At 43.3% G+C, this 26,496-nt stretch overlaps 1 protein-coding gene across 9 annotated transcripts in view; it reads right to left on the reverse strand.

Annotated features, from left to right (window-relative positions):
* The window catches only part of LOC147031950 (TRAF2 and NCK-interacting protein kinase-like), a 219,144-nt gene that overhangs the window by 10,193 nt on the left and 182,455 nt on the right, over positions 1–26,496 (reverse strand). For 6 of the 9 annotated variants that reach the window (XM_085869193.1, XM_085869191.1, XM_085869189.1 and 3 more), the window contains 6 exons: positions 26,033–26,123; positions 11,252–11,383; positions 11,070–11,126; positions 10,191–10,305; positions 8,203–8,391; positions 7,935–8,078 (listed from right to left, as the gene is read on the reverse strand). In XM_085869193.1, the coding sequence (XP_085725319.1) occupies positions 7,935–8,078; positions 8,203–8,391; positions 10,191–10,305; positions 11,070–11,126; positions 11,252–11,383; positions 26,033–26,123 (728 nt within the window). The remainder of the gene's footprint in view (positions 1–7,934; positions 8,079–8,202; positions 8,392–10,190; positions 10,306–11,069; positions 11,127–11,251; positions 11,384–26,032; positions 26,124–26,496) is intronic. The other 3 variants (XM_085869192.1, XM_085869190.1, XM_085869194.1) reach the window with 2 other exon arrangements.

Raw genomic sequence — 26,496 nt, forward strand, 5'->3', positions numbered from 1 at the left:
TTTCAACTATATTCCAAATGAACACTTTTGTCGCAGTCAGAACTGCTGTTAAGCTCAATTCTACCATTTAAATTTTGAAAATTAGTTCAGGTTAAGAGTTTATACAGCGTTTTGTTAACCTGTTTTCGGATATTAAATTGAAAAAATTTAAAAACAGAGACTCCCGGAGTTTCGGTACATAAAATATATAGAGACTTGCAGCTCTGAAAACGCCATTAAACACAAAAGAGGAATTATTCACAATAGCTAGTCTTTGGTAAGGACACTTGCAGATCGAGTGAATCATACCTTTATTAACACTCCAAATAAGCAAACAAGAAAAACAACAGTGAGGGCGTCCTTCACGTTAAGCGGTGCAACAAACCTCTCGTAACTCACTCTCAGCTCTACCTTTTTTTGTGCCGCCTCCGTTAGAGGGAAAACACAATTGGTAACATTCGACGGGCAAATGGATGCTATCCGGTCTCTGGAAGGAAAGGACCGCAACAAGTCTAATAACGGAGCACCCACCTCAAATAAGCTTGTGCGCAATTTGACTATCAACACGACTGGTCAGGAGAATGACCGATTCACCATCATGCTCGCCTTCACCACAGACGGTGGCAAGCTTCCCGTGTTTGTCGAATTGAAGAGGAAGACAATGCCCAAAGACAAGTTTCCAGCCGGCGTCATTCGTGCACAGCAGAAGGGGTGGATAGACAAGGGACTGGTCCAGGACTGGGTGGTCCCGACAACGAAGCATGCTAAGACTGGACGTGTTCATTTGTCACAAGACCGACGATACCAAAGCGCTGCTCCGTCGGATCAACACCGATCTTGTCATCATCCCAGGCGGGATGACATCGCTCCTGCAGCCCCTTGATGTGTCCAGCAACAATCCATTCAAGGACGGGCTACGTCGCTGCTGGTCCGACTGGATAATGAGTGGGGAGAAGACCTACACCAACAGCGGGAGGATGAGAAAGGTCAACCTTCTGGATCGTCAAGGTATGGGAGGAGATACGGTCGGACATCATCAATAGAACATTTCTGAAATGCTGCATCTCCAACAACATGAACGGTACAGAGGACGACATCATTTGGGAGGAGGAGGCTGCAAATGATGGTGACAGCGACGGGAACTTGCTCTACGGTCAAGGAGTTACGTGCCGTCTCCGACGAGGAAAGTGTCGACGAGGATTTCCTCGGATTTAGCTGAAAAGCTTCATCAAACCCAAACGGCCCTTTTCAGGGCCACAAATCCACAAGAAATATGTATGATACCGCTATGAATCCCTTTTTGGGTGGTCGCTAGACTACTGTTATTCTCAGGTTTTCCGTCTGTCTGTATGTATGCAATGGACAGCTCTAGAGGCCAGAGGAGTCAACCGATTTTGATGAAACTTGACTGGTAGGTTCATACCAGGATCTAGTTGTATGCTTTTGAGCATCGTTGCTATGGACGCCACCGTTGCCGAGCAACGGGACTTTGAATTTTTTGGAAAATCCTAAAAAAAAAAAAAATTCGAAAATCAAAAATCGGCTTCCGTGCTTTTATGCGCACTATAATCAACCTCTTTGTCAAAAGATTTCAGCCCGATCTGGCAAAAACTGTATGACTAGTATGCAATTATATAGCGACCACCCATGTCGCCGACCGGCTTGTCTTCCTTTTTCTCGTCACAAAAAAATCCTCTTTATAATATTAAAAAAACATGAAAGAAAAACAAAAACTTCTTGGTATCCTCTCCTCTCTCTTCAACTTCTTGAAAATGAGAATAAGACTGAGGCAAAATTAAGCGGACATGGGAGTAAGCATGTTGATACCTCTCCGTCACTTTGTTCCGTACAAAGTTAATGTACAAATGTATTTAGATTGAGATCAGAAAATAAAATGATCAACATATTCATGTATTTTGGGGGTGAAAAACAGGGGTGCGGTTAATACACTGGAAAACACGGTATTTCGGATCGGTATTAATAAGTATTCTAATGAAGGTATTTTACAGGTTGTTTTTTTTTAACAGCATCTAAGACTCCTGGAAGAGCTGTCACACATATCACACAGACACATACAGGCAAATATACCAAACAACACAGGGCTTCTCTTCAGAAAATCACAGCCAGTGACAGAGGAATTGAAGCAACTTCCCAAAGCACTCTGGGTACTGGTGACGCCATCTTGCTACGTCGCTTTTCTATATATCATCAGCAAGGCAATTAAGGAGTAATCTCCCTAATCCTCATCCTATGGCACATAAACACATGGGGTTTGACTGTGCTCTATTATCTAAATGCTGAGTGTCAAGCAAAGGAAGAGGCACGTAACTTTTGAAGTCTGTGGCATGACTCGGCCAGCATCAAAATCGAAGTTCCAACCACCCAGGCTCAGAGTGAAAGCTCGAACCATGCCACTGTGTCTGGTTCAACTTTACACTTGGGAAACTTTGAAGAAAGATATACATTAAATATTATCTATCCATAAATAGTAACGTATATAAACCTCACACAAACACTCATCTAAATATGTCAACACTTAAATGACTGTCCTTTCTCTCCCTCTGCCAATCAAAATTTTTAAAGATGACCTCTTGTACTCCAAAGGACTCTGTCTGGCCATCCCCAAGGACCAGGCAGATGCCTGACCCATCCCCATCTCCTTGAGATGTTGATCAATCTGCTGCAACCACGAGGCACGTGGTCGGCCCATTGGCCTCCTCCATTCACGAGGCTCCCGCAATGAGAGAATCTGGTGAACAGGATCAGTGTCAGGAAAATGAGCCACATATCCATACAGCTGCAGCTGACGCTCACGTACGATGCAGATAACAAATATCATTTGAGTCTGTCTCAGCAACTGCTCGTGGGACACAAAGTCCGACCAGCGATAGTGAAAGATTCTCCGAAGAGACCTGGTCCCAAAGGAATTAAGTCTCCGTCTCAGATCCCTGGTCAGAGTCCAAGTCTCACATCCATAGAGCAAGACTGCAAGCACCAAGGACATGAAGACTCAGACTTTCGTCCTTCTGCACAGGTACCGGCAGCACCACACCCCATTATCCAGTGAATCCATGACTCCCCAGGCCCGACCCAGACGTTTGTTGACCTCTGACTCACAGCCAGCAGAGACATGAATATCACTGCCAAGGTAAGTGAATCTCTCCGTGACCTCAACATCCTCGCCACAGACAGCAGCATCCAAGATGTCAGTGAAAGCCTGGATCTTAGTTTTTACCCAGGAAACCTGTAATCCCAGCGAGTCCAACTCCTCATTCAGCACCTCGAGAGCCCCCAAAAGGATATCCAGAGTCTCCGCAAAGATGACTGCATCATCTGCCAAGTCAAGGTCACAGATCTTGACATTCCCAAACGATGCACCGCAACTTCATCTCTCCGACATCCTCCCCAGAATCCAGTCCATATAAGTGCTGAAAAGTGTGAGGGCCAGTCCACACCCCTGACAAACTCCAGTAACAACTGGAAATAAGTCACAGCACTGTCAGTACCAAAGTATATTTCAGATATCAGATTGATCAGTTTTGGTGGCACCCCACAAAGACCAAGAACCATCCAGAAGGCATCCCGATTCACTGAATAAAACGCTTTACAAGAGATCAACATCTGCTGCAAGCAGCCATGGCCAAAACTCTCGTCTGCGTTCGGTGAGGACCCGAAGGGCAAGGATATGGTCAATCATTGACATCTTTGGTGTAAAGCCTGACTGCTCCAGACACTGGTGCTCAAGCAGATGGTGGTGAACCCGATCAATAATTATCTGAGCAAAGACCTTGCCCAGCACTGAGAGCAGCATCACCCCTCGGTAGTTGTTGCAGTTTTGGCAATCACCCTTCCTTTTCCACGGGGGGACAACAAGGCCCCTCTTTCAGTCAGTTGGGATGATGCCCGTGTTCCAGGCAGAGCACAGAATGTGTTCAACTGGTTCATCGCAGTCTGTGTTTCCACAAATGAAGGTGGACCGCAGTTGACTGGAGTGTCAGCAAAAGGGATAGAAACACCCCTGACATCCAACTCAACAGCTAGTGGATCACCTTGGTACAGCCGCTCAAAGTAACCGGTCCAGCGGGCCTTCACTTCGAACTCCTCTGGCAAGAGCCCACAACCCTCTGCTCTAACTGCAGTGCACCGAGGGATGGGCTTGGAGGAACGTAATGCACAAATTCCCCTGGAAGCAGGATGAGAATCACTTGACCACAGGTGATGCTCTACCCCCCTCACAGATTCCCCGCACATAGGCCTCCTTGTCCACCCTAAGTGCACAAGCAGTTTTACGCCTCAACTCCCTGAACAGCTCAGCTCTGCCATTCAGCCTGGCCTTGGGACTCTGTTCAATGCGACTATGCAACTTGGACACAGCTACAGCAACCCCTTGGGCATGGTAACCATCAGAGCGACCAGGCCATCAGTGTTCCTTGAGAGACAAAATTCTTCTTCGCCCAACGGTGAGTTCCAAGACATCCACCGGCAACATCAAGAATGGTGGTCTTGAAGGCACTCCACAACTCTTCAGGATCCCCCAAACCACCCAGACCCCCAAAATCTCCACTCAGTCTGTTCACAAACTCCTCAGCTACTCTCTCATCCTTGAGCTCGCCAACATCCAGCCTAGGCTGGGATGGTACCATTCTCCTGGATTTAATCTGAAACTTCAGAGCTGTTACAACAAGCCTGTGGTCAGTCTTGAGGAACTGAGCACTCCGGTTGACCCTGCAGTTCTGGATTATCCTTCAGCGACCTTCAACGAGCACATGGTCAATCTCCTTTGCCACACCACCGGCGTTAGAATACCAAGTCCAGCGATGAGCTTGTGGGCACTGAAACCATGAACCAGCCACCCTAAGTCCATGACTTCTTGCAAAGTCAAGCAACTTAATAGAATTCTGGTTCACAGTTCCAGACCCATAGGGACCAACATATGTCTCATAATCATCCCTTTCAGTTCCAATTGATGCATTGAAATCCCCTACAACGAGAAGAGTATCTCGCATTGGGCACTGATCAACCACAGACTCCAGCGTGGCATAGAATGCGTCCTTCACGGTGAGATCACTCGCCTCAGTCGGAGCATCTACAGAGACCAGGGAAACGACACCCAAGGAGTGATGAATCCTTAGTCTCATAATATGCTCGTTGACCGGTGTTACCTCAATTATCATTGGAGTCGGCTTATTGGACAGAGCTAAAGCAACTCCTTGGGCATTGTAACCATCAGAGTGACCAGACCAATGGTAGATGTAACCACCCACCATGATCTTGCTGCAATCCCGTCTCCGAACCTCAGAGAGTGCTATAATACCGATGTCCAAACGCTTGAGCTCAGATGATAACAGAGACAGGTGATCCTCCTCTCTTAGGGATAGGACATTCCAGGCACCCACCTAAAGGGACCGCCTCAGGTTAACCCAAGGAGACCGCAGTCTGGTGGATGACACCTCAGCACTACCCCAACACACACTACCACAATCTTACCCTGGAAGGTTACCCCGTGGTTTCCCTCCTATCATCAAAGATTGGGGGTACCAAAGGCTTTGCCCCAATCCCATCATCCGGTAAGCTGCCCTGTGAATGGTAGCTGCACAGGAGGTACTCCCACAGAGTACGTTTTCAGATTTATTTTTGCTTTTGGTGTGTTTTGCGAGAGGAAGTGTTTTATGTTATGGTGGCCGGAGTGCAAATCCTGCCACCAACCTCCTAATAAAAAGTAACCCAACTGCAGGAGGATGTCCGCAGACACAGGTGAGAAATAGAAATGGATGGCCGTTGGCTCACTAGGAGCTCCTCCACCAGGCTACCAACTCGCTGTAATCCCCTCCCCCTTTCTTTCCATTCTTTAAAGCAAGAAGGTATTCTTACATTTCTTCTTTCACCGCATTCACAATCTTGGTAGCAACAATATATGTCTCCTGAGAACAATTCTCCAAACTACCTTCAGATCCCCATCCACAACCTCGCAAAATCTCTCCCGTGGAAATCCTGTGGCATTGCCACTCTCAAGTGATTGTGAGTAGCCTAATAATTGTGTTCATAAATTATCCGAAATTAATTATCTTCTTCGTGACGTCGAAAAGGTTAAAAGTAAATAATGACGAAACAACATTTAATTCACAATCTTTTGAGATATGTGGCAGAGGGACAGACAGACTAGCAAGCGTATTATGATATAGATTGACCTTCATGGCTTTCATAGTGACCATTCAACTATTTGGTCAATTACAGAGGTTCCTCTGTGGTTATACTCTTAAAAATCACCAATCAACTAACATTGCAGACACAGTCTACAATGTGGACTCATCTGTGATCACCGATGGGAAATGACTCACCAATTCCAAGGGGTGTCGTCACAGCTCTGAAAACAATTGTGATTTTGCATGGGATCAAAACCAATTTCAGCAGCTGTTGGATGTACATTTAAGGAACAAATAATTTATGGAACAGGGAGATGTACATTTTTCTTTCGATACACAGCGACTAGGATGAGATTGAGAGCAAATTCAGGCAAGAGGTTAAAAAAGAAAAGAAAAAGAAATCCCAAGAAGATCCAGAAGCCTGGTGTTTGTTTTACAGTCAAGGTGGCTGGCTTAAGATCTAAGCGTCCTGAGTTTGTATCCCTGTCGTGCCATTACATAACACCAGGTGGGCTGACAGCCTGTCATCCTTCCGAGGTCGACAAAATGAGTACCAACTTACTGGGAATGAGCAATTTGAGTATCCTGCATCGGAGTGGCGACCCGTCCTGGATTGTGCCCCCTACCCAATGTAAAACGGCCTCAGCAGCCATATGCATCTGAACACGCAAAATGAGTGGTTCTTATTCTTCTTCATCATGATCCATACGTGAGAAATTCTATGGCAAAAAATTATAAACACTAAAATGACTAATAATAATAACACGATCATTTGAAACAGAAGGCTGAGAAGATGTTACTTTGATGCACCTCTTCGAAACAGAGTAATGATAAGAGTATTTTCGAGACATCCATAGCTCAGTAGCATGAGTTATATTTCTGGAGATACTTTTGGATAGTCTGTTCTGTTTATCACTTTTGTCCCTACTTTGATTCTAAAACTAATACCTTGTTTCCCTGAGCAGAATGAGCACAAATCCAAGCTGATCCGTGTTATCTCGCAACCCACATTGCAATCCATCTCCCCGAGTTGAGTGAAATGACTTCGGCTTCCATAGGATGCATGTTTTCTAAGGATGTGGGCATTTCTTTCCCAGCACGCCTTGCAACAAAGCTCATCTTAATCTGTTTACGAAACTGAAGGCATTGACACTATTTCCATTTATTTGGAGATTTGTGTTGAGAAAGAAGACAGGGGAATATGAAAGCACAGATAAATCAGAAGTGAACCTGTTAATCCCACCCATTCATCTTTTGATTAGTTAATACTCTGACATACTTCCACCCATCCTGTGTTGGTGCCTTTGGAAAGGGTCCAAAAAACAAAACAAAACAAATAAAAGTCGGGCAGCTTGAAATGTCCGCTAAATCGGGTTTGCCGAAAGATGATGTATCAAGGTCATCAGGGTTTTCGACGTGGGTTAATTGGCGCAAGCATTTGAGGTGTGTGGCTACAAGATCATAAATGTATTATCTACGCAAGAGCGGCATTCATGTATTACCAAACTCAGTGGCATTGTGGTTAGGGTATCTGCTTTGAGTCTTGCAGATTGGCAGTTCGATTTCCCAAGGTCAATGGCTGTTTTTATCTCATGTTAAAGTCGAGTCGTGTGCGTGCGTGCATGCGTAATTATTATTACACAGGTTGTATGCAAATTGTTGGAAATCAATTTAAGTAGTAACAAAATAAATTTTAAAAACAAATAAACAAAAAGGCCAAAGGTAGGAGAAGGAGGAAAATTCAAAAACATGACAAATTTGTAGTTTTGTTGAAATCAGACCACACCCCAAAGGACAGCATTGTGGCCTCACCAGAAATGGTCACCAAAATGTTGAGTCCCTCCAGAACATCCATCTGCTGAAAGCGACGTCTGCTAATCAATGGATAGACTCGACCTTGTCCACTACGATCGAGCAGCAACAGACCATTTTCAGTACCAACCAAAAGATTCACACCTGTGGAACCAAAGTAAGCACCAAGGTCCAACCTGATTACCTATCTATACTTTGTTCAATGATAGCTCCAATCAAGCACATATCATATCCTCTTTACAAATAAATGATACAATCACAATCCTACCCCAGAGAGCTGCACAAAGAATCTCAGAGTTGAACCTCTTCTTGTATTTGCGGATCTCAGGTGTATCGCTGTGAGGCCGAGTATTTGTAGGGTTTACGTTAACTACTGCGCCATGAGGGACCTCATCTCCATGCTGCTCTTCACCGCACTCCTGTTCCGTCGATGAGGGTACCAAAGCACCTACTTCTTCTGCAAATCCAAATGACATTTGAACAATGCTTTTATAACTGTAAACAATTGGCATTTCAAAAAAAAAAACATGATTTAATAACCAGAATAAACAGCAGAATGGATGAAAGGATTAATCCCAAACCCTTTTCAATGTGTCGGATTGCCGAAGCAACTTATTGGGCAAGGAAATACAAAGGGTGATTTGCTATTGCCTGTCCAGCATCAGCAGTCCCGACGTGAATTTGGAATTTGGTCAGAGTTCCCGCGACAATCAGCTACTCTTTGTGAAAGATAGGGTGCAATATTTAATGTTCACTACCAATCAATGTTCACAATTGTGTGCCAGTTTAAATTCCCATCTGACAGACAGCGCACTCATCGATTCGACGTCCAGCCCACAAAATACCGGAGTGACAGTTTATTTACCGGTTGGAAATCGAACCCAAACCAGACAGATCAAAGACAAGAGAATACCTCCGAGATATTCTGCCAACCCAAACAGATTATGGATACAATAGAATGCATTAAATTTGGGTTATAAAGCTTCGACTGTCTTGGCAAACCTAGTTTTCACCAAATTTTTTTTTTCATTTTTCTGAAACATGCTTTACCCTCTACCTTCACTTTCAAAATCATTTAAATAATCTGTGAGTCCAAAATGCATGATGGAATTCTTCTGATTAAATTACCCAGAAATGCTAACCCCTAACCCTTTTTCAAGCAAGTATTTCAGTAGCTGTGAGCTGTTTTCCCCATATAAATGAAACTCAAAAGCAAAAGCATTTCTCGTACAAGGAACTCCAGCATACATTTCAATTTTAATTCCGAACGCCTTAAAGCACAGTCACCATGGGGCATTGGACAACAATTTTAGACGGATTTTAAAGAGACCCTAATACACAAGCCCAGCATGCAACATGCATGAACGAGCTTCGATGGTGAGCCTTTCTTATAATAAAACTATTGCAATCATATTACTATAGTATGAAATGGAAAGATGACAAATGTGAATTATATGTAATTTATTGGATTGTCAAAATCACTCAAAGGGAGAGTAAAGTGTGAAACTAGGGGGAAATGCACTTGGAAACAACGAGGTCTATTGCTCTCCACAAAGTAGAAATGTATAGATTGTCTTTACAGTGGCTCTGCTACTTTTAAATTTGATAATGAGAACCAAAAAAAAAAACCAATGCATTCCATTCAACTGGCTGGCAGAATGGCCGACAGGCATGCACTCTCGCCTCAAAGTTCTTTAGCCTGGGTTAGAATCCCGACCCAGCTATCAACTGGCGTTTCATAGGCAGGGTGATTCATCAATGGGTGTGCCGTCCCTCGGATGGATGTTAAACTGGGCGTCCGTTCTGTTGGCATTCGTTGATGGATGTTAAAGATGCCACGGTGACCTTCGCGAAGAGAGGGCGAGCTATCGCCAGCACCATGCCAAAAATTCCTGCCCTAACTACGATTGGGAAGGCAATGGCAAACCACCCAGCATAACACTTGCCAAGAAACTGCTTCGGCAGCACCGATGCTCTGTAAAGAGTATGGTACATCAAATCAGAATTCTGTTCACTGCGCGTTCTCTTTTGTCTGTAATAATGAAGTGTGGAAATCAGATCACATAACTGCATATTCATTCAACATAATTAATTCAGTAGGGCATCAAATAACAGCAGATTGGCCATTTTTCTGAAACAGGCTTTGCCCCTTACTTGTTTGTTGACGACATTAGACAATTTAGATCCTTTTGTATTTGTGTCTGGATATAATCAGGACAAATGAACTACAATTCCGAAAAGTTTTCGGCTTCTTACCACCAGGCAAGACCAAGGGTTCACTCCCTGGAGATGTCTGGTACACCCAAGGAGTAAATGAGGAAGATGATTTGTGCTTCAGCAACTGCTTGCTGTTAATGCCTGCACCTGGGAGCTGGGAAAGTGGGAAAGGAAGAAAAGTAGGCAAATAAATGAAATTTATAGGAAGTGTGGTTGGTGTTATCAGTGGGAGAGGGAGGAAAAAGGAAGTGAAGACCAATTTATACAAAACTATATAAAGCTACAACGAGAGTTATTTTGTAAAGAAACACAAAACAGTGTATAACAGCAAATGGAAAGCAAAAAGCACAAAACAGTGCATGAAGCAGAAGCAAATGGAACGAATAATGGAAGTGGTAAGGTTGATGTAGATGAGAGTGTCTGGTGATACGAAATGAGGCAACTCAATCATTCGGCCATTTTCATCACGGACCGAGGTCCACCTAAACCACAAAAAAATGCAGTGGGAATGAAGCCAAGATTCAGAGCACTGATGAGACAATTATCCAAATGGTCCTTGTGCAGCTCCTAAGACGACTGTTCCTCAGTCAATGCAAATGGCATATGCCAGGCACTGAAAAATCGGGCCGGCTCACACGAGTTCACGATTGAGAGCGTTCAGTTTGGTATTCAAATTATTATAACTATTTTGTGGTCACTATTAGAAAATGATGGTTTTAATTTAGGATGTTCAGTTGTGCCATTTAATTATTATGAAAAGTTATTTTGTACTCGCCCTTGCTTACGTCACTTTCTAAATGACTTTAATAAGTTTTTAAAAACTTATTTTCATTAGGGAGAACAATATAACACGAGGCTCTCCATTGGGAATTGAGTTACGACAATGAGAAGGAACATATAACCTTTATCTTCACAGACCTTATTCAAGTGATGCAAACATACTGCCCTCCACTTTTCTTCAGAAAGCCTCAGTTCCTGAAGGACCAAGCACCAGACAACTCTTAAAATTGACCTGTTCTTTCGATAATGAATGCTGAACGTAAAAGGTGCGACGAGGGAACAAGTGTAGGGAGATGACAGGAACACACTGACCGGCCTACCTCCTCCAAGAGATGCAGGCTTGTCGGAGCGACGGCACCTAATGCTGAACCAGAGGGGCCTCTGCTGCCCTGGACAACATCGGGAAGTGCTCCAGACGTAGGCCTGGGGCATGGCAGCCTGTCCTTCCTCAGCTTCAATCAGCCAACAGCCAGCCAAATCCCACATGCCCCAAAATTCAACCCAATGAGGGAAGAAAAAGAACAAAAAGCACCGTAAGGCCACTTGCGACGTATAATCAAAATATTAGCTGCTTGTTAAATGCTTAGGAAAAGAAGGAATTGACCAAGTGTACCAATTTGTTTAAGCATTTCAATTCTGAAGATGCATTTGCAAAGAAAACTGTGGGGAGGGGGTGGGGGGGGGAGATATACAAAACAAACTGTGAATGAAATGTTTTGCATTATCAATTCTTCAGGGTTCTTGAAAGGAAGTGAATGTTTCGATGTAAAAGCTCATGAAGTTGCAAAATCAATGTATTCAATGAACTATGGGTCCTTCAAATGAATACTTGCAGTCGCTTCGAGAAAATCCATTTCAAATTGTGTGGATACAGCTCTGCCGTAAGCAGCCACGAAAACATACAACAGCGGAAAACGGCTACAATGTTGCTCAATTGTACTTGGCATTTACTTTTTGTTGGCAGAAATGTAGACACCGTACAATGACTGACCTCAGTTATGTTAATCACATCCCATGCCCTTGTACTTGTTTTCATGCAGATTATACAATTACAGTATCTGGACAATGCTCACAGCAATAAAAGAACGAAGGTCTTCATTGTCTTACTGCTGTGAGCATTGTCCTGAAATTGTAATTGTATCATAATAATATTCTGCAAAGGAATTGAAAACAATTAAGTGAGCGAATGTTTCTGTTCTTGGTATTAAAAAAAAAGTATCCATTTAGCAAATGGGTTTCAGCAATAGCTATATTTAGACAAAGTGTAACAGTACGTGGGGCTGGAAGGGTAGCTTTGAGGTAATGCACTCAGCTCTGATCTGTCCAACCTGAGTTAGAAACTAGGCCAAGCGATAAAATGTGAGCCTGGTTTTGCATGTGGGGCGATCAATCCATCATTGTGCATGCCATCTCTCGGATAGACGTTAAACTGGGTGTCCCATCTGTTTAGCATTCGTTTGTGGATGTCAAGATTCTATGGCGTCTCACCGACACCAAAAACAAATTACAAATTCCTGCTCTGACTAACTGTTGCAGAGGCTGCCATCTCCACCCAACCTGTCTTCCCTTTTTCTTTCTCCACTTCTTCCACATATCCTGTTCTTTTTTTGCCTCTCCTTCTGGATCTTCCTCTCCCCTACCAGCTCCCCCCCTCCCTTTACCTGCTTTGAAATGCAATCTTAATTTAGCACCCCACCCACCCAGCAGCATCACGACACTAGCGCCCGTAGTTCATCACAGCTGCAACCGACAGTCACTTGCTGCATACGAACGAAAGCAGCAGCCTCCCTTACTCCCCCTCCCCTCTGCAGACAGCCTCCCCTCTTCCACCCCCTCTGCACTCCACACCTCCGCCTTCAATGTCTTCTTCATTAAGAATAAATTTTATGTAACTTTTATTGTACAAAGCTAAGTGTGTTGCTGTTTACTCATTTGACTTCTCTTCCTTTAACATATATATGTAAAGCCATGGAGCCATGGGGATGGGTCAATGCCAGCTCGACGTCTCCCCTGCCAGGGTTTAAGGGCCCTGGCCCACTGTCCTCCCCTCTACTCCCCTCCTCTGCACTCCTACGTGTTTCAGGTGTTGACCACCTCGGTGCAGAGGTGGCAGACTGAAGCTTAAGATCACCACAGTGGACGTCTGTAGCAGTTTGGGACCGTGAACCATTCCAATATTGGTTCACTTGAGGTCCTCTGCGATGAACGCCGACCCAGCACCCATATCCTTTCCACCGGATCTGCACAACTGGTGTGGTGGGTAAGACCATCTGCCCTGAAGAGTGCAGGGCACGGTGCTCACTGATATTGCCAGGCCGGCGGCGATTAGCACACAACGACCCAGCGGTTAACTACGTACGGCGAGGCCAACCCAGGTCAGGAGTCTGAGGTTGCCGGCGGAATACCTGTCACTGACCCCCAACAGACTCCATTGAGAGGGCCATGCCGCACGCAGTGAGTCGCAAGCACAATGGAGAAATCCTGGGGCACAGGAGTAGGACCTTTGCAAAGAAAATAGATCTTCTTGGAGGGATCGTCCCCACATCTTATAGGAGAGATCTGTCCCTACAAGCCCGGCCTTACCATGGACTGGTCACTGCATGCAGTAGACTGGTCCATGCGAGGTGAGCTGCCGCTCAAGACATCACGTACAAATATATATATATATATATATATATATATATATATATATATATATATATATATATATATATATATATATATATATATATATATATATTGTTACTGCCATGGATATTGAGACACCAGTTTGTCACTCAGGGGGATTAATCCCCAGTTGTCCTCGGAAGAGCCAGATCTGGGGCCACCGCTCACAATTAACGTTGTGGCACGGTGGGTTGTTTTAGAACCACGAACGCCACTCAGTCAACCACGAGTTCCAGTGTCCACCGTCTAATTATTCCATTAAACTTGAGGTCACGTGGTTACCTGAATGGGGAGCGTGCCCTCGGCAAAGCACCAATCTTATCTTGATTCGATCTTAATTAGGGCGGCCGAGTGTTTTTAACCACTGGTACCTGCCGACTTATACAGGGCATTTAGTCTGGTAATTACCTCCCAGTCTATCGAGGTTCGGACAATGCTAAACCAATAGAAGGAAAGGACAAATATGGACAGGTTGGAAGTCAACAAATTATTTATTAATAAGAAAATAAATAAATAAAAAGAACTTTTTATTTCCTGAGGTAAATAAGTGAATAAATTCCAAAGCATTCAAAATGAACAGTTAATCAGGGAAAATCAATCGAAATGACAGGAAAGAGACACAGAGCAGATGCTTATCGGGGGTTGACTTACTTACAACTAAACACAGACAAGGGTACCCAGAAGATCATTGGGGGGGGGGGGAGAGTCGTCTCGCTCACCAGAGAGAAGTCGTCCGTTAAGTGAAAACGTCCTGAAATGTGTATGTGCGTGTCTTGTCCGTCGCCAGCACCCAGCCTTGCTATGAACCCACTCGCCAACAGCCTTGAACACCAGTCAACGTCTGCGGGGCACCGAGATCATCTGTCGCGGGTTTAGGCCCTGGTGCTGCGACACGGGCAGCTATTCACACTTCACGGAACTGGTGACGTCCAGTGACCCACATGGTCTGTTGGTGACTGACCCGCGTCTCACTTCTTGGTGACCGACCTGTACCTCACTCGTTGGTGACCGACCCGTGCCTCACTCGCTGGTGACTGACACGTGCCTCACTCGTTGTCAGACACCCACACGCTCACTCGCTCGCTTCCTCGGTTGCTTTTCTTTTTCCTCAGAACGGACCTCCAATTGTTTTTATATATGCGGCCTGTCCCGGCAGGCAGAGTCCCAACAAACTCACCCTGCCCCACTTGCGCACCGTTACCATGACAACCCGTGCTCTCGAAAAAGGGTGGGCCTCGGTGTCGGTGAAAGAAATGTGTGTAAACGTTGTTGGAAAAAAAAAGGCGGGCATCAGAACTCGTGAAATAAATATGTGCATAAATGTGTCTGTCGTAAAGAAAAGAAGCTTCCCATAAGAGAGGGGATATATTCTTTAGCCTTCTCAACGCACCACATTTAAAATCCCACTAAACATGGGGATGGGTCTATCCTGAACATGCAGTTAAGGAAATAACTGTCTGAGGACCTGGATGTGTGGATGCATTCATCAGACCGGATTCTGAAATCCGTTATATATATATATATATATATATATATATATATATATATATATATATATATATATATATATATATATATATATATATATATATATATATATATATATATATATATATATATATATATATATATATATATATATATATATATATATATATATATATATATATATATATATATATATATATATATATATGTACATATATATATATATATATATATATATATATATATATATATATATATATATATATATATATATATATATATATATATATATATATATATATATACAGGGTGGCATGAAAGTCACTTTACCCCTTCCCAGTGAAGCATTGTTCTTGAACTCTGTTAATATACAGGTTTTATTGTGCAGTACTTACAATCATTAGTTTGTCATTGTATCTGTATGTGCCTGGTGTTGGCGTAGTGGTTAAGGTAGCGGCTTGGGATCCAAAAGCTCTTGAGTTCAAGCCCCGTTGGCCGCTTGAATTAATACACATCAGGAGGTTGACTCAGCCTGTCATCCTTCCGACGTCGGCGAAGTGAGAACCAGTGTACTGGGCCCAGTGTATGCCCCGGTTAGAATAGGTGTACCATATCCCTGTGTCGTAAGAGGCGATTTGCGTCAGGAAGGGCATCCGGCGTAAAGCCTGTGCCAAATCATTATGCGGATCATAACGGATGATCCGCTGTGGCGACCCCTAACGGGAGCAGCCAAAAGAAGAAGAAGATATATATATATATATATATATATATATATATATATATATATATATATATATATATATACATACATACATACATGTATATGTATGTATAGGGTAAACCAATCATCCCATACCAATAATGCCACATTTGGATGAATTACGAATTATGCAGAAACAATTTTTCCAAATGAACTTTTTATTCATGTGACGAAGTCGCCGGTGGCATTATGTTTTCGGGTTGTCCGTCCGTACATATGCATGTACGTACATCCATGCGAAACTGCTTATCCAATTGACACAACATTTTCACCATGGATGCGACTACTCCTGCAGAATTTTTAAATGATAATTATGACGTCATAGGTAACATGGGGTGGCAGCCATGTTGGAAAAACGGGAAAACTTTGGACCTCTGTATCTCCTCAACCGCACCATGGGAAAAAATTAAAACTTGGCATCTGGCAACTATTCTGCATGGGGAATAAGAGTGATCTGACTCTGACATCATCGGTGAAGTGGTACCCCGGTGAAAATACATTTTGAATGCTGCATCCCATCAGTATGAAAATTTCTGTGTTTCATCTGGAGAAAGATGTGAACACAGAAAAAAATTATTATGACGTCATCTGTCACGTGGTTTGGTGCCATTATTATTATTTTTTTAAAAAGAAAAATCTTCTTCTTCTCGAGAACCGCTTTACAGATCAAAGTGAAACTGCACCCAAATGATCGATTCACCACGTCAAATAAAGTTTAACTGTGACGTCATAGGTCACATGGGCTGAATACACTCCCGAAGGAGTTGTTGAGGGTCCATGCTTTCTCTTCATTTGTCGTGGCGAGTGAACCATCCTCCTTTCTTTGGATGGTATCTAAAAATAGTTGAGATGGGTGATGGATTGCCGTAGAACTATGTGCCTGGGACCAGTCAATATCTGGAAATTTCATATCTCCAATTACAAGGACCTGCGTATTCGTGCCCTCTGCTTCATTTCATGCTGTGTCAAGCATATCAAGATTGAGATCTGGGTCCATTTCTCCAATACAAACTTGAAGCTCAGATATCTTGTTCATTAATGAGTCTGTATCGTAGTACATAACATTGAGTTCATTTTGTTTCCTGTTCCCTTTTTCTTTTCTGACTAATTGGTGGTTATTTGGTATGGTCGTTCCTAGTCACTTCTGGCTATCCATTGGGAAACCCCCTCTGGCCCCTTCAAGCTCTATGTTTCTGCCATCACTGTCATCAGAGAGATGTTGTGGAGAGTTGCTCACTGCGATGTCTTCATCATCCTCCTTTTGGACACTGATTCACTTTTGACTCGCCAAGGTCGGTTGGGAATCTCTTTTCCCTGGTGACAATTTTCCCCAGTCTAATGATGAGGATGTGCTCACCACTTAGCTTCCTTGTTCTAAGCTCTTGTCTTAGTTTCCATCAATCCTCTCTGTCTCTTTGTGTTGGCTGGTGATATGAATACATCCTTCCATTCTTCGCTCTGCCTCAAGTTCTTAGCTGATGCGAGAAGATCCACCTTCTTTTTGTGACTATCAACTTGGATGAACAGAGTGGAAGAAATAAAATTAATTACATTCATGTATTCTCAATTTTACTACAACTGTTTTTAATAGTATAAAATAAAGTGTTACTTTTGTAGGGGAATCAAATTGACCGTCAGTAAAATCTCTTTTTACAGTCTTTTGATCTCCATAGTGATGTTGATGATATACAAGCAGGATAAAATGGTATCTTACTAAATCTTATGTGCTTTATCTCATATATATATATATATATATATATATATATATATATATATATATATATATATATATATATATATATATATATATATATATATATATATATACAGATAAATTAGTATTTCCAATGTTTAAATGCCCCTGCACCTTCGCTGCACCTTCTTGAGCACCTTCGCTGCTCAAGAGAAGGACGCTTTGCTGCTGACTCCAGAGAAGAGGCGTCCTATTGTTTGGTGGTAATTAAATAACTCCCGGAAGGCGATTGCAACAGACGCCTTGTTGCCCAATGACAATTATATAACTAATGGCTTTTGGTGGCAAAGGCTTTACTAACAGCATAAAAATGGAATGTAGTGTTTTGAGAATCTGGTTATTCAATGGTGAACGGAAGGTATGATCAAAGGAATAGGGTTGTGTCTCATCCACTCAGCCTCTTCATATTTTGTCTCAATTCTGTTATCCACCTCTCCTTCTGACGGCTGACCTCGTATTCCCATTCTGCAAATCATGACCTGAGCGTGTCTATCCCCCTTCCCTCCCAAAGTGGTCATGTCTGCAGTACCCTTTCTCACGCTTGCCGCCCCCATCCATTCACTCTTGCCAGATATTTAGCTCTTCCATGTCTTTTGCTGTCCAGGGTAATATAAAGGCAATTGCTCTGTGCATTATGAGCAGAAAGAGGATCGTGTTTGATATTGCTTGTCTTATTATCCTCTTTCCCATGTGCATGTTTGTTGTTAGTTGTAATTTGATGTGTGCCGTTAATAAATTTTTTCAGACTCCGCAAGAGAAGAACTGAATTTCTTCCACAGCAGTATCCTTGGTTTTACATTCCTGTTTTGACCTTTTCCTCCAAATCGAATTGCTTTCAAGATTTGTGTTCCCTGAACCCTCACTCCATTTGAGAGAATGTCTTTCACTGCCTTCTTGTCCCCTGCAACCCTATTGTGCATCTGATCCTGCTTTGACTCAGGAACATTGAACATTACAAGGTTGTTCTTCCTCCTCTCACGGTCTACCCATTTCCTGCATGGTTACCATGCTGACCACACTCTCCATTGGTTCCGACATGACTTCACATGTCTTCTGGCTTAAGGTAGACCCACTGGGATTTGAGTTTTGGGTATATAAGTGACTAGTATCATGAAATGTATTCTTGCGAGTAACCTCAGCAAATGTCTTGCTCATTTGTTGCATTCTGTCTTCCACCAAACCCTTTACTGACTGCTGGACCTTTGTCACAATTTTGTTTCACTTGATCACTCAGCACCTTTTCAATTTTTTCTGTCATAAGTTCTGCCAAATCCTTGCCTTTCATTGCAGCCTTGACTGTTTCCACGGCAGTCTTTTCACAGGTGTTGCAAAACCAGTGAGCACACTCCACCGTCATAAATACATCATACATCTCAGTCATGATATTTTGGCAGGTAAGACAGAATCATTGTTCATGGGTCTCATAATCCAATCATTAGATATACTTCTGCTTGGCCGTGGTAACACTCAAACCTTTCCTGGCAATTATATTTTCTGACTAATGCCATCTTGCTTCTTTTTTTCCAGCTTGCTTAGCTTTTCCTCTTTTACCCGTCTTAGTCTCCCTTTTATCTTCAACACGTGCAGCACTCGTGACTCTGTACACTGTGTCGCACATGTGACTCTCTTACTCCACGCAGCTCCTCATCCTTCCTTCCCTCCAGTCAGTAACCGGAATACCAGCGAATGGCGCCGAACCTCAATACCAGCGAATCTTTTCACCATCCACCTTCACAATCTTTTCTTAAACCTTTTCCTTTACTCGACCACTCTCTTACCTAACCTTAAAAAAACCAGTCCTTCCTACTGTACTAACCAATTGCCTAACATACCCCCACGATCCTGCTCAAGCTATGCTCCACCTGGCCTGTTCATCTGGTTGTATTAGTTTTTTTTGTTTTTACCTTCACATTCTGCGAGAGGTTATGTTTTGGTCGCTGTGTATTTATTTATTTGTGAATATGTGTGTTTGTTTATTATTCGCATAACTCAGAAAGTATTAAACCGAATTGCATGAAAATTGGTGGGATGATTCGTGATTATCCAAAGACGATTTGATTAGATTTTGGGAGCGATCGGGTCAAAGGTCAAGGTCATGAAAAGGTCAAAAACAAACCTTTGAGCATAACTTCCTTCATAAGACAGCTATCGACATGCAACCAACGCCATATTGTTCCATGACGAAATACCTTTCGGGTACGTGGTGTCAGATTTGACGTGACGTCATCAGAAGTGCGTCAAAATGACGTCACAAGATGACGTAAATTTTCAATTTTCGACCTCATCAGTTTTGATCATACCGTTTTGTAGGACTTACCTTAAGGACGTCACACACCAAATTTGACGTTGTTCGGATTGACCGTTATGACGTCATTGACGTTTGAACATAACATTTTTCAATTGTGGCTAAAATGTCCAGATATTTTATATTCAAATATCTATGTAATTTGTAAAGGAAATTGTCCCAAATCCAGGCATTATGATCAGTACCAAAATATCTGCTTATTTATGAACAGGTTTTGCAAATTAACTCTATGGTCAAGGTCAAGGTCACACTCAAGGTCAAAATATACTTGTCGGCATAACTTCAGATCTAATAGAGCTATTGACATGAAACCAACGTTAAAATGTTCCGTGAAATAAGAGCTTTCAGGATGGTAGTCCGCGATTGGTAGTGACGTCATTGGAAGTGCGGCAAAATGACGTCACAAGATGACATCATTTTTAAACTTTCGATTTTTTTCAGTGTTTATCATTCCATTTTGTTGGACTGCCCTCAATGACATCTAACACCAAATTTGACGTCCATCGGACTGATGGTTGTGACGTCATGGACGTTTTTAAATGACGTTTTTCAAATGTGCCCGGAAAAAAGTAGCGGCGGCGAAGGTATGCGCTCTACCAAGTGCCCGTTCTAGTTTTTTTTAATGTTTCAACTTCCTTTTTCTCTCATGTTGAATACTCGATTCAATGACAATTCACTCTTCTTTCCCTTAAAAAGGCTGCATTCAAATCGATCCTTCAATTATTCCATCTCCAGAAATTCCAACTCTTACAACACTTCCTTTCTCGATTCTCTTAACTCACCATTATTCCACCTCTCCCCTAATGTTTTGAAACATATCTCTGACTTGAAGATCTCATAAACCCCAGTTTGCAATGGCTGTTCATTTTCCATCAGCCTTTTTGTCCATCTTCAGTGTCAAACCTTTCCCTGTCTGTTCCCTCCTCCACTTCTACTTGCCCGTCGCCACCGTACCCTATCCCTTACCAGCATCTTACTACTTGTGCTCACTCTCGACTCCCTCCTACCCCCATTCCATCACAACCTTCCCCCTACCCCTCCCCTTCAAAACCTCCCTCCAAGATTCTTCCTTCACCTCCTTCAATCTTCTACTTCCGTCTGCAGTCTCTCATATTACTCCCCACTGTGCATCAATCAGCCCATCACCACCTAGGCTTTTGTCCTACTTTGACTCATCCTGCCCTCTCCCCAAGCTCTTCTGCAATCTCCTATGCACTGTCAACAGTTCTCCCTCCCTTGTCTTACCCTCCCCCACCCCTCCCCTCTCTTGAACCCAATGACTCCTCCCACCCCTCTTCCTTAACGGTGTGGACCTCAAATATCCGGGGCCTTCGCTCAAACTTGACAGATCTCTCCATACAGGTTGCCACTGACAAACCAGACATAATCTGCTTTACAGAAACTTTCCTCCTTCAAAGCATCCCTAACTCCTTAGTATCTCTCCCTGGTTACTCCCTCCTTCGGTATGATAGACCCAAGCCTCCTCCTGGTGGTGGAGCTGCTCTCTTTAGCAAAAACTCTATTCCTCACTCTCCATGCACAGCCCTCACTTTACCACACTCCTAAGAATATCTCTTCCCCTCCACTTCCACCTCTTGTTTCTGTGTGGTGTCCCATCCACCAAACAGGGATGACTCCATTACATCTCGCTCGCCGACAAGATAGACCAACTTCTATCCACTCATCCCAACTCTCTCTCTCTCTCTTCCTCATATGTGGTGATTTGAATTGCCATCATGTCAGTTGGTTGGGTGTGAGTAGCTTCCTCACCTGCCATGGCACTTCAGCAAAGGATTTCTGCAACTGACACATTCTGTTAACTTCCCGACCCGGATCTCAGTCAATGGTACATCATCACTTCTGGATTTGATTTTGACCAATTTCCTTGCAAATATCTGCTGTTTTTCTGCTCTATTCGGTTCATCTGACCATGTTCTTGTTCAAGTGGACATCTCTCCGGCCATTCTCAGAGAGACACCTTAGCGCCGAAGAGTCTGGCGTTTCACTCAGGCCGACTGGCAGGGACTTCAAGCAGCCATCAGACTTCTAGACTGGTCTCCTATCTCTACTTCCTCCGACATCAACTCATCCTGGGAATTCATTCAAAGAAATTTGCTCTCTCATGCACAGAATTCTTCCATCTCGTCTTCAGCTGTTATATCCTTCCGCCTATGGTACACTGAAGCCTACTCTATGGTGAGGCAGTTGGCCTGAAACAACTTGCCTTCACCTCAAGGAAGGCAAATCCAACTGAAGGCGATCTCAGTTCCTTCCACAAAACTCGGAACAAGTGTATGTCTGCAAGTGTGTAGCTGAGCCAGGAAACAACATCTTTCTAATCTCAAGACTGAACTCTCAAACCTGCCTTCCTCCTCCAAATCGTGATGGTGTCTGGTTACCTACGCCACTGAAGGTGAAGGAGGTTATGTTTTCACCACTTTCTGTCTGTTTGACTGTTTGTGTACAGGATATCTCAAAACATTGTGCACGGATCCGGATGAAATTTTGTGGAAAGGTTGGGTGTGTGACAAGGACGAAGTGATTAGATTGTGGTGAAGACCCGGATCCGGCTACCAGAATTTTAAATGTGATTCTTCACCATTAAGAGATCAGGCCAAAAACGATCTAGTACTGTGTAGCATGATATTTCAAAAATGTAATGGGCCCGACACGTTCTCGCGGATCAGGCATTACGCGGCGGAGGTTTGCACTCTACCAGGTGCCCTTCTCGTTAAGTCTGTTTCCGGTGTAAGTTCCCCCTCCATCCCCTTCCTTACCTCAAATGGCTGCACAGCTGAGCACTGGCTTAATGGAATTAATTCTTCCACCAGCACTGGTTTAATCAACGCTTGTTGCAGCAGAGTATGTATTTGTTGAATCAGTTAATCTCTGACAGGGGTTTCAGCATGGAGTGGGTACATTTTATGCAGTGAACTCAAGCATTTTCAAAGGCCCTCCATATTTCGTGATCCGACATAAGCAATTTGCCACAGTTTTGACAAAAAGCTTGGTGAAAAAGCTTATGCCTCATGTCCATAAGCACGTTTTCCTGCACAAACCTGTTCAGAATCCCCCCCCCCCAAAATCAGCTCAGCAAGCCTGCTTGTGCCAAACATTTGACTATGAGTTCTGGATATTTTTTTTGTGTGACATCACTGCCCACGCATTATCATGTTTAGGACGCAGTGTTCATCATGAGCCCTTGTTCAAAGCATTTTGGCACCTCGGGTGTAGCACTCATGGGTAATGGCCACATCCTGCGCTTGTATTAGGGCAGGCAACCTTGTTGGCTGACCACCAAAATACGAGCTCTTGTTGTGGCCATTACCTGCGAGTGTTACATGCTAGTAAGGTTCTGATTGTTCAAGGATGCATTGAAACAGTGAAAAACTCCTGATAAATTCAGCTGCCATCCTATAGGCCCTTCCATCCCCATCCTCCTCATCACCATCACCATCGTATGCATCACCATCACCATCCCCATCCCATATGGGGACCACAGCTAACAGAGCATGTAGTATTGGCCCAAGTTTTTTCACGAACTGGTTGGTCAGGCATGACTTGCAACTGGAGCTGGTTAGGGAAGGAATTTTGAATTTTACCAGGGTGAGGGGTGTAAAATTTGCGAGGGATATCGTTTCCAGGATGCCAGGCAATTCTTCGTCGAAATACACTGTGGGATATTTAACATCCACCAGCATCCAATGTTGTTAGATGGGGTTGGCCTTTCTATGTTTCCATAAATCATCCAACTTTGTAACCAGATATATAATAAGAAAGGGCATTTTGTTGTCGTTTATGCACAGTTACTTACGAAACATGACAATATGCAGGAGAGCATTACCATAAGCCATAAACCATGTACATATTGTATGGAGAATGGCACAGACTAACAGCATTGCTATGTGTAGTGCGAGTCTGACTGTTGCCAATTATACACGGTCCCAATTCTGCCAGCACCTGTATGCAGGTTCTTCTGATGCCAATACTAAACTAAACATGGCAGGCTTACTTTTTTCCTTATGGTTTTATGGATATGTTGAAAATGCTGTTTTAAAAGACAATATTCCTCGGATGAAAGTCATAGCTGGCACAGAGGCTGCTGGTGGAACTTTCATAGATTTACATTCAAAGGTTGAAGGGGGAAGCGATGGGGAAGATGTGATAAATGTAGGTTTGCCAAGACATTTTGGTTGCATAAACAGGGTCATGCTGCAGATGCTCAGCTGCATGTGATGGGCTACATGTAATAACGTGCCCTTGCTTCTTCCAAACCCCTTTTTGCTCTCCCCTTCTCTTGTGTGACTCATTTGCTGATTTTCTTTGTTCCTGAAGATCCCCCAATACTTCTGTCATCAAAAAAGTTTTCAAATATTGAAACAGAAGTGGGAAGGAGTGGAGAACATCCTGTTGTGATGATTGTTGTCGATGCAACATCTGCATATATACATCGTGATAATCACGTGACTTTTTAAATAGATTAGACCAGCCAGATGTCCCACACATACTGCATTCATTTCACCCCCACCAAACTCTTATTGTTGAAAGATTATTCCTCATGGTTTCACACCGACCGGGTTGGGGGTGGTGGGAGAGTGGGATCTCAACTGATCACACCAGGTCAAATGGGCAGTAGGTTGTAATCATCCCGGGCCAGCGCAGAGAACCAAAACTATGGCGAAAGGACGAAGCAGCTGGGAAGGCTCGATTCAGTTTCCAGATAATTAGGACAGTGCATCAGGGGGAATTCCAGAGTTGGCTGGAGTTGACCGAAGTTCCCTAGTCAAGATTGAAGTTCAGTTTGTCAGAAGCTGGGTCAGGAGCCAACATGGAGAATTCCACAGTTCAGCGCCATGATGGTACAAGTATCAGAATGGTGAAGCACCCAGATGGCTTCATGCAGTTCGAAAGAGTGTGAGCTGGGGGGAGCTGTGGGTGCCATTGCAACCAAAAATAGGGCTTAATGCCCAGAGCCCAGGAGCTCCTCGTGCCACAAGTGGGAAGGTCCACCAAATGGTCACATTTTTTCCCCAATTATTGTAGCACCAGCACTTTTGATTTTTTGCTTTGATTTCACCCATCATTCCCAACCAAACCCTCTGTCATATATGGATGTGAAGCCATAGCTCAGGTACTTTATATTCTTGTTCATCAGGCATGTAAAATTTGTGCCTTGTCTCCTCTTTCAGTGTGTTAACGGAACAGAATTGAGATTATTGTGTTCCTGTTAATTTCCATCGTCATCATTTTAAAGTTGTTCGAGACGATCATGAGGCCCCCATCTTGTTTTACTATTTCGAGGGAAAACCCATCAGGTAACGTTGACCATTAATTAAGGCATGAACAGAGTCACGTGATTGTTCGTCGATGCTATTCGATCCAGCCAGGTACCATTCAACAATTAAGGGGAAAAATAAGCCCGGCACATAAGTGGTCACTTAACGACCCCATGCATGCGTTCCAAAATATGCATATAGGCTGTGTATTTGTTTAGCTAGTTGTTTCGATACAAAAGCATCCTATGGAATCGAATGTTGTTGCTTTAATAGCATTTCTCCTTGTAAAGCCAAAGTTAAAAAATTCAACTCTTGAAACAGTCATTTAGTTACAAACAAGTTCGTTTCGGAGTAACGGTAAAACATTAGTTTGCAAAAGGCCGCTGTACTGCACCATTCACCTTCATGGATTCCCATCTCAGGATAGCTGAAGGTGAATGGAACATATTAGCATGGACAGGAGGCACCGTGTTGGCAGGACAATGGTTGGAACAATGGTAAGCATAATGAAAAAATGGACAAGATGGGTAGATGGTTGAGGCATGAGAGATAAAGACAGTGCACAACACAACAATGCAAAGCATTTTCACAGTTATACATTTTTGTTGCACAATGGATTTGGAATAAGGCCACATATTATCACTACATGCAAAGCCATGCTACCAAAACAACACCACAAAAAAGTCAGATTAAAAAAATAAAAAACCTTCAAATCCTATAAAGCCTCACACAACTATTGATATTCAGAAGAATCTCAAGATGAAACTGAAGGGCTTTGTAAAATACCAGTGCAAAATTCACAAATTTGTATGCTGTTAGTTATCTCATCCATCTCAACCTTTCCGACCTCACCTCATGCACGACGAGTGTCCCATCCCTCCCGGTCGCTGCCAGCCCTTCTGTGTGGATCACCAAAGTGCTAGAATCTCCCTCTGACTCAGGCCTGCACATATTAGTTCCACACTAAGTTGCAGTCCCTGACTTACCTAACTTCAAACATGCATGGGGAATACACCAAAAAACAAAACCCCAAATCCTGACACATATGCGCACGCACGCACGCACGCACGCACACACACACCCCTTAGGATGGATGGATATATATATAATAGGTTTTTGCGGTTGGGATGATCCATTGTAATTATTAAAAAATGCACAGCCAACCAAAATGATAAAACTCGACCAAACTCGCACCTATTTTAATACAAACAAGCGTGAGCCGATTAAGTCTCAAGGCAACGTTTCGTTCGTGACAAACAAACTTCTTCAAAATCTCGTGAACAATCGAGTGTGTGGACCTGCCTTGTTCTGCCTTG

This window comes from Eptatretus burgeri, chromosome 2, assembly GCF_056783735.1.
Source record: "Eptatretus burgeri isolate ZD-2024b chromosome 2, Ebu_testis_v1, whole genome shotgun sequence".
In the NCBI taxonomy this organism is placed as follows: domain Eukaryota; kingdom Metazoa; phylum Chordata; class Myxini; order Myxiniformes; family Myxinidae; genus Eptatretus; species Eptatretus burgeri.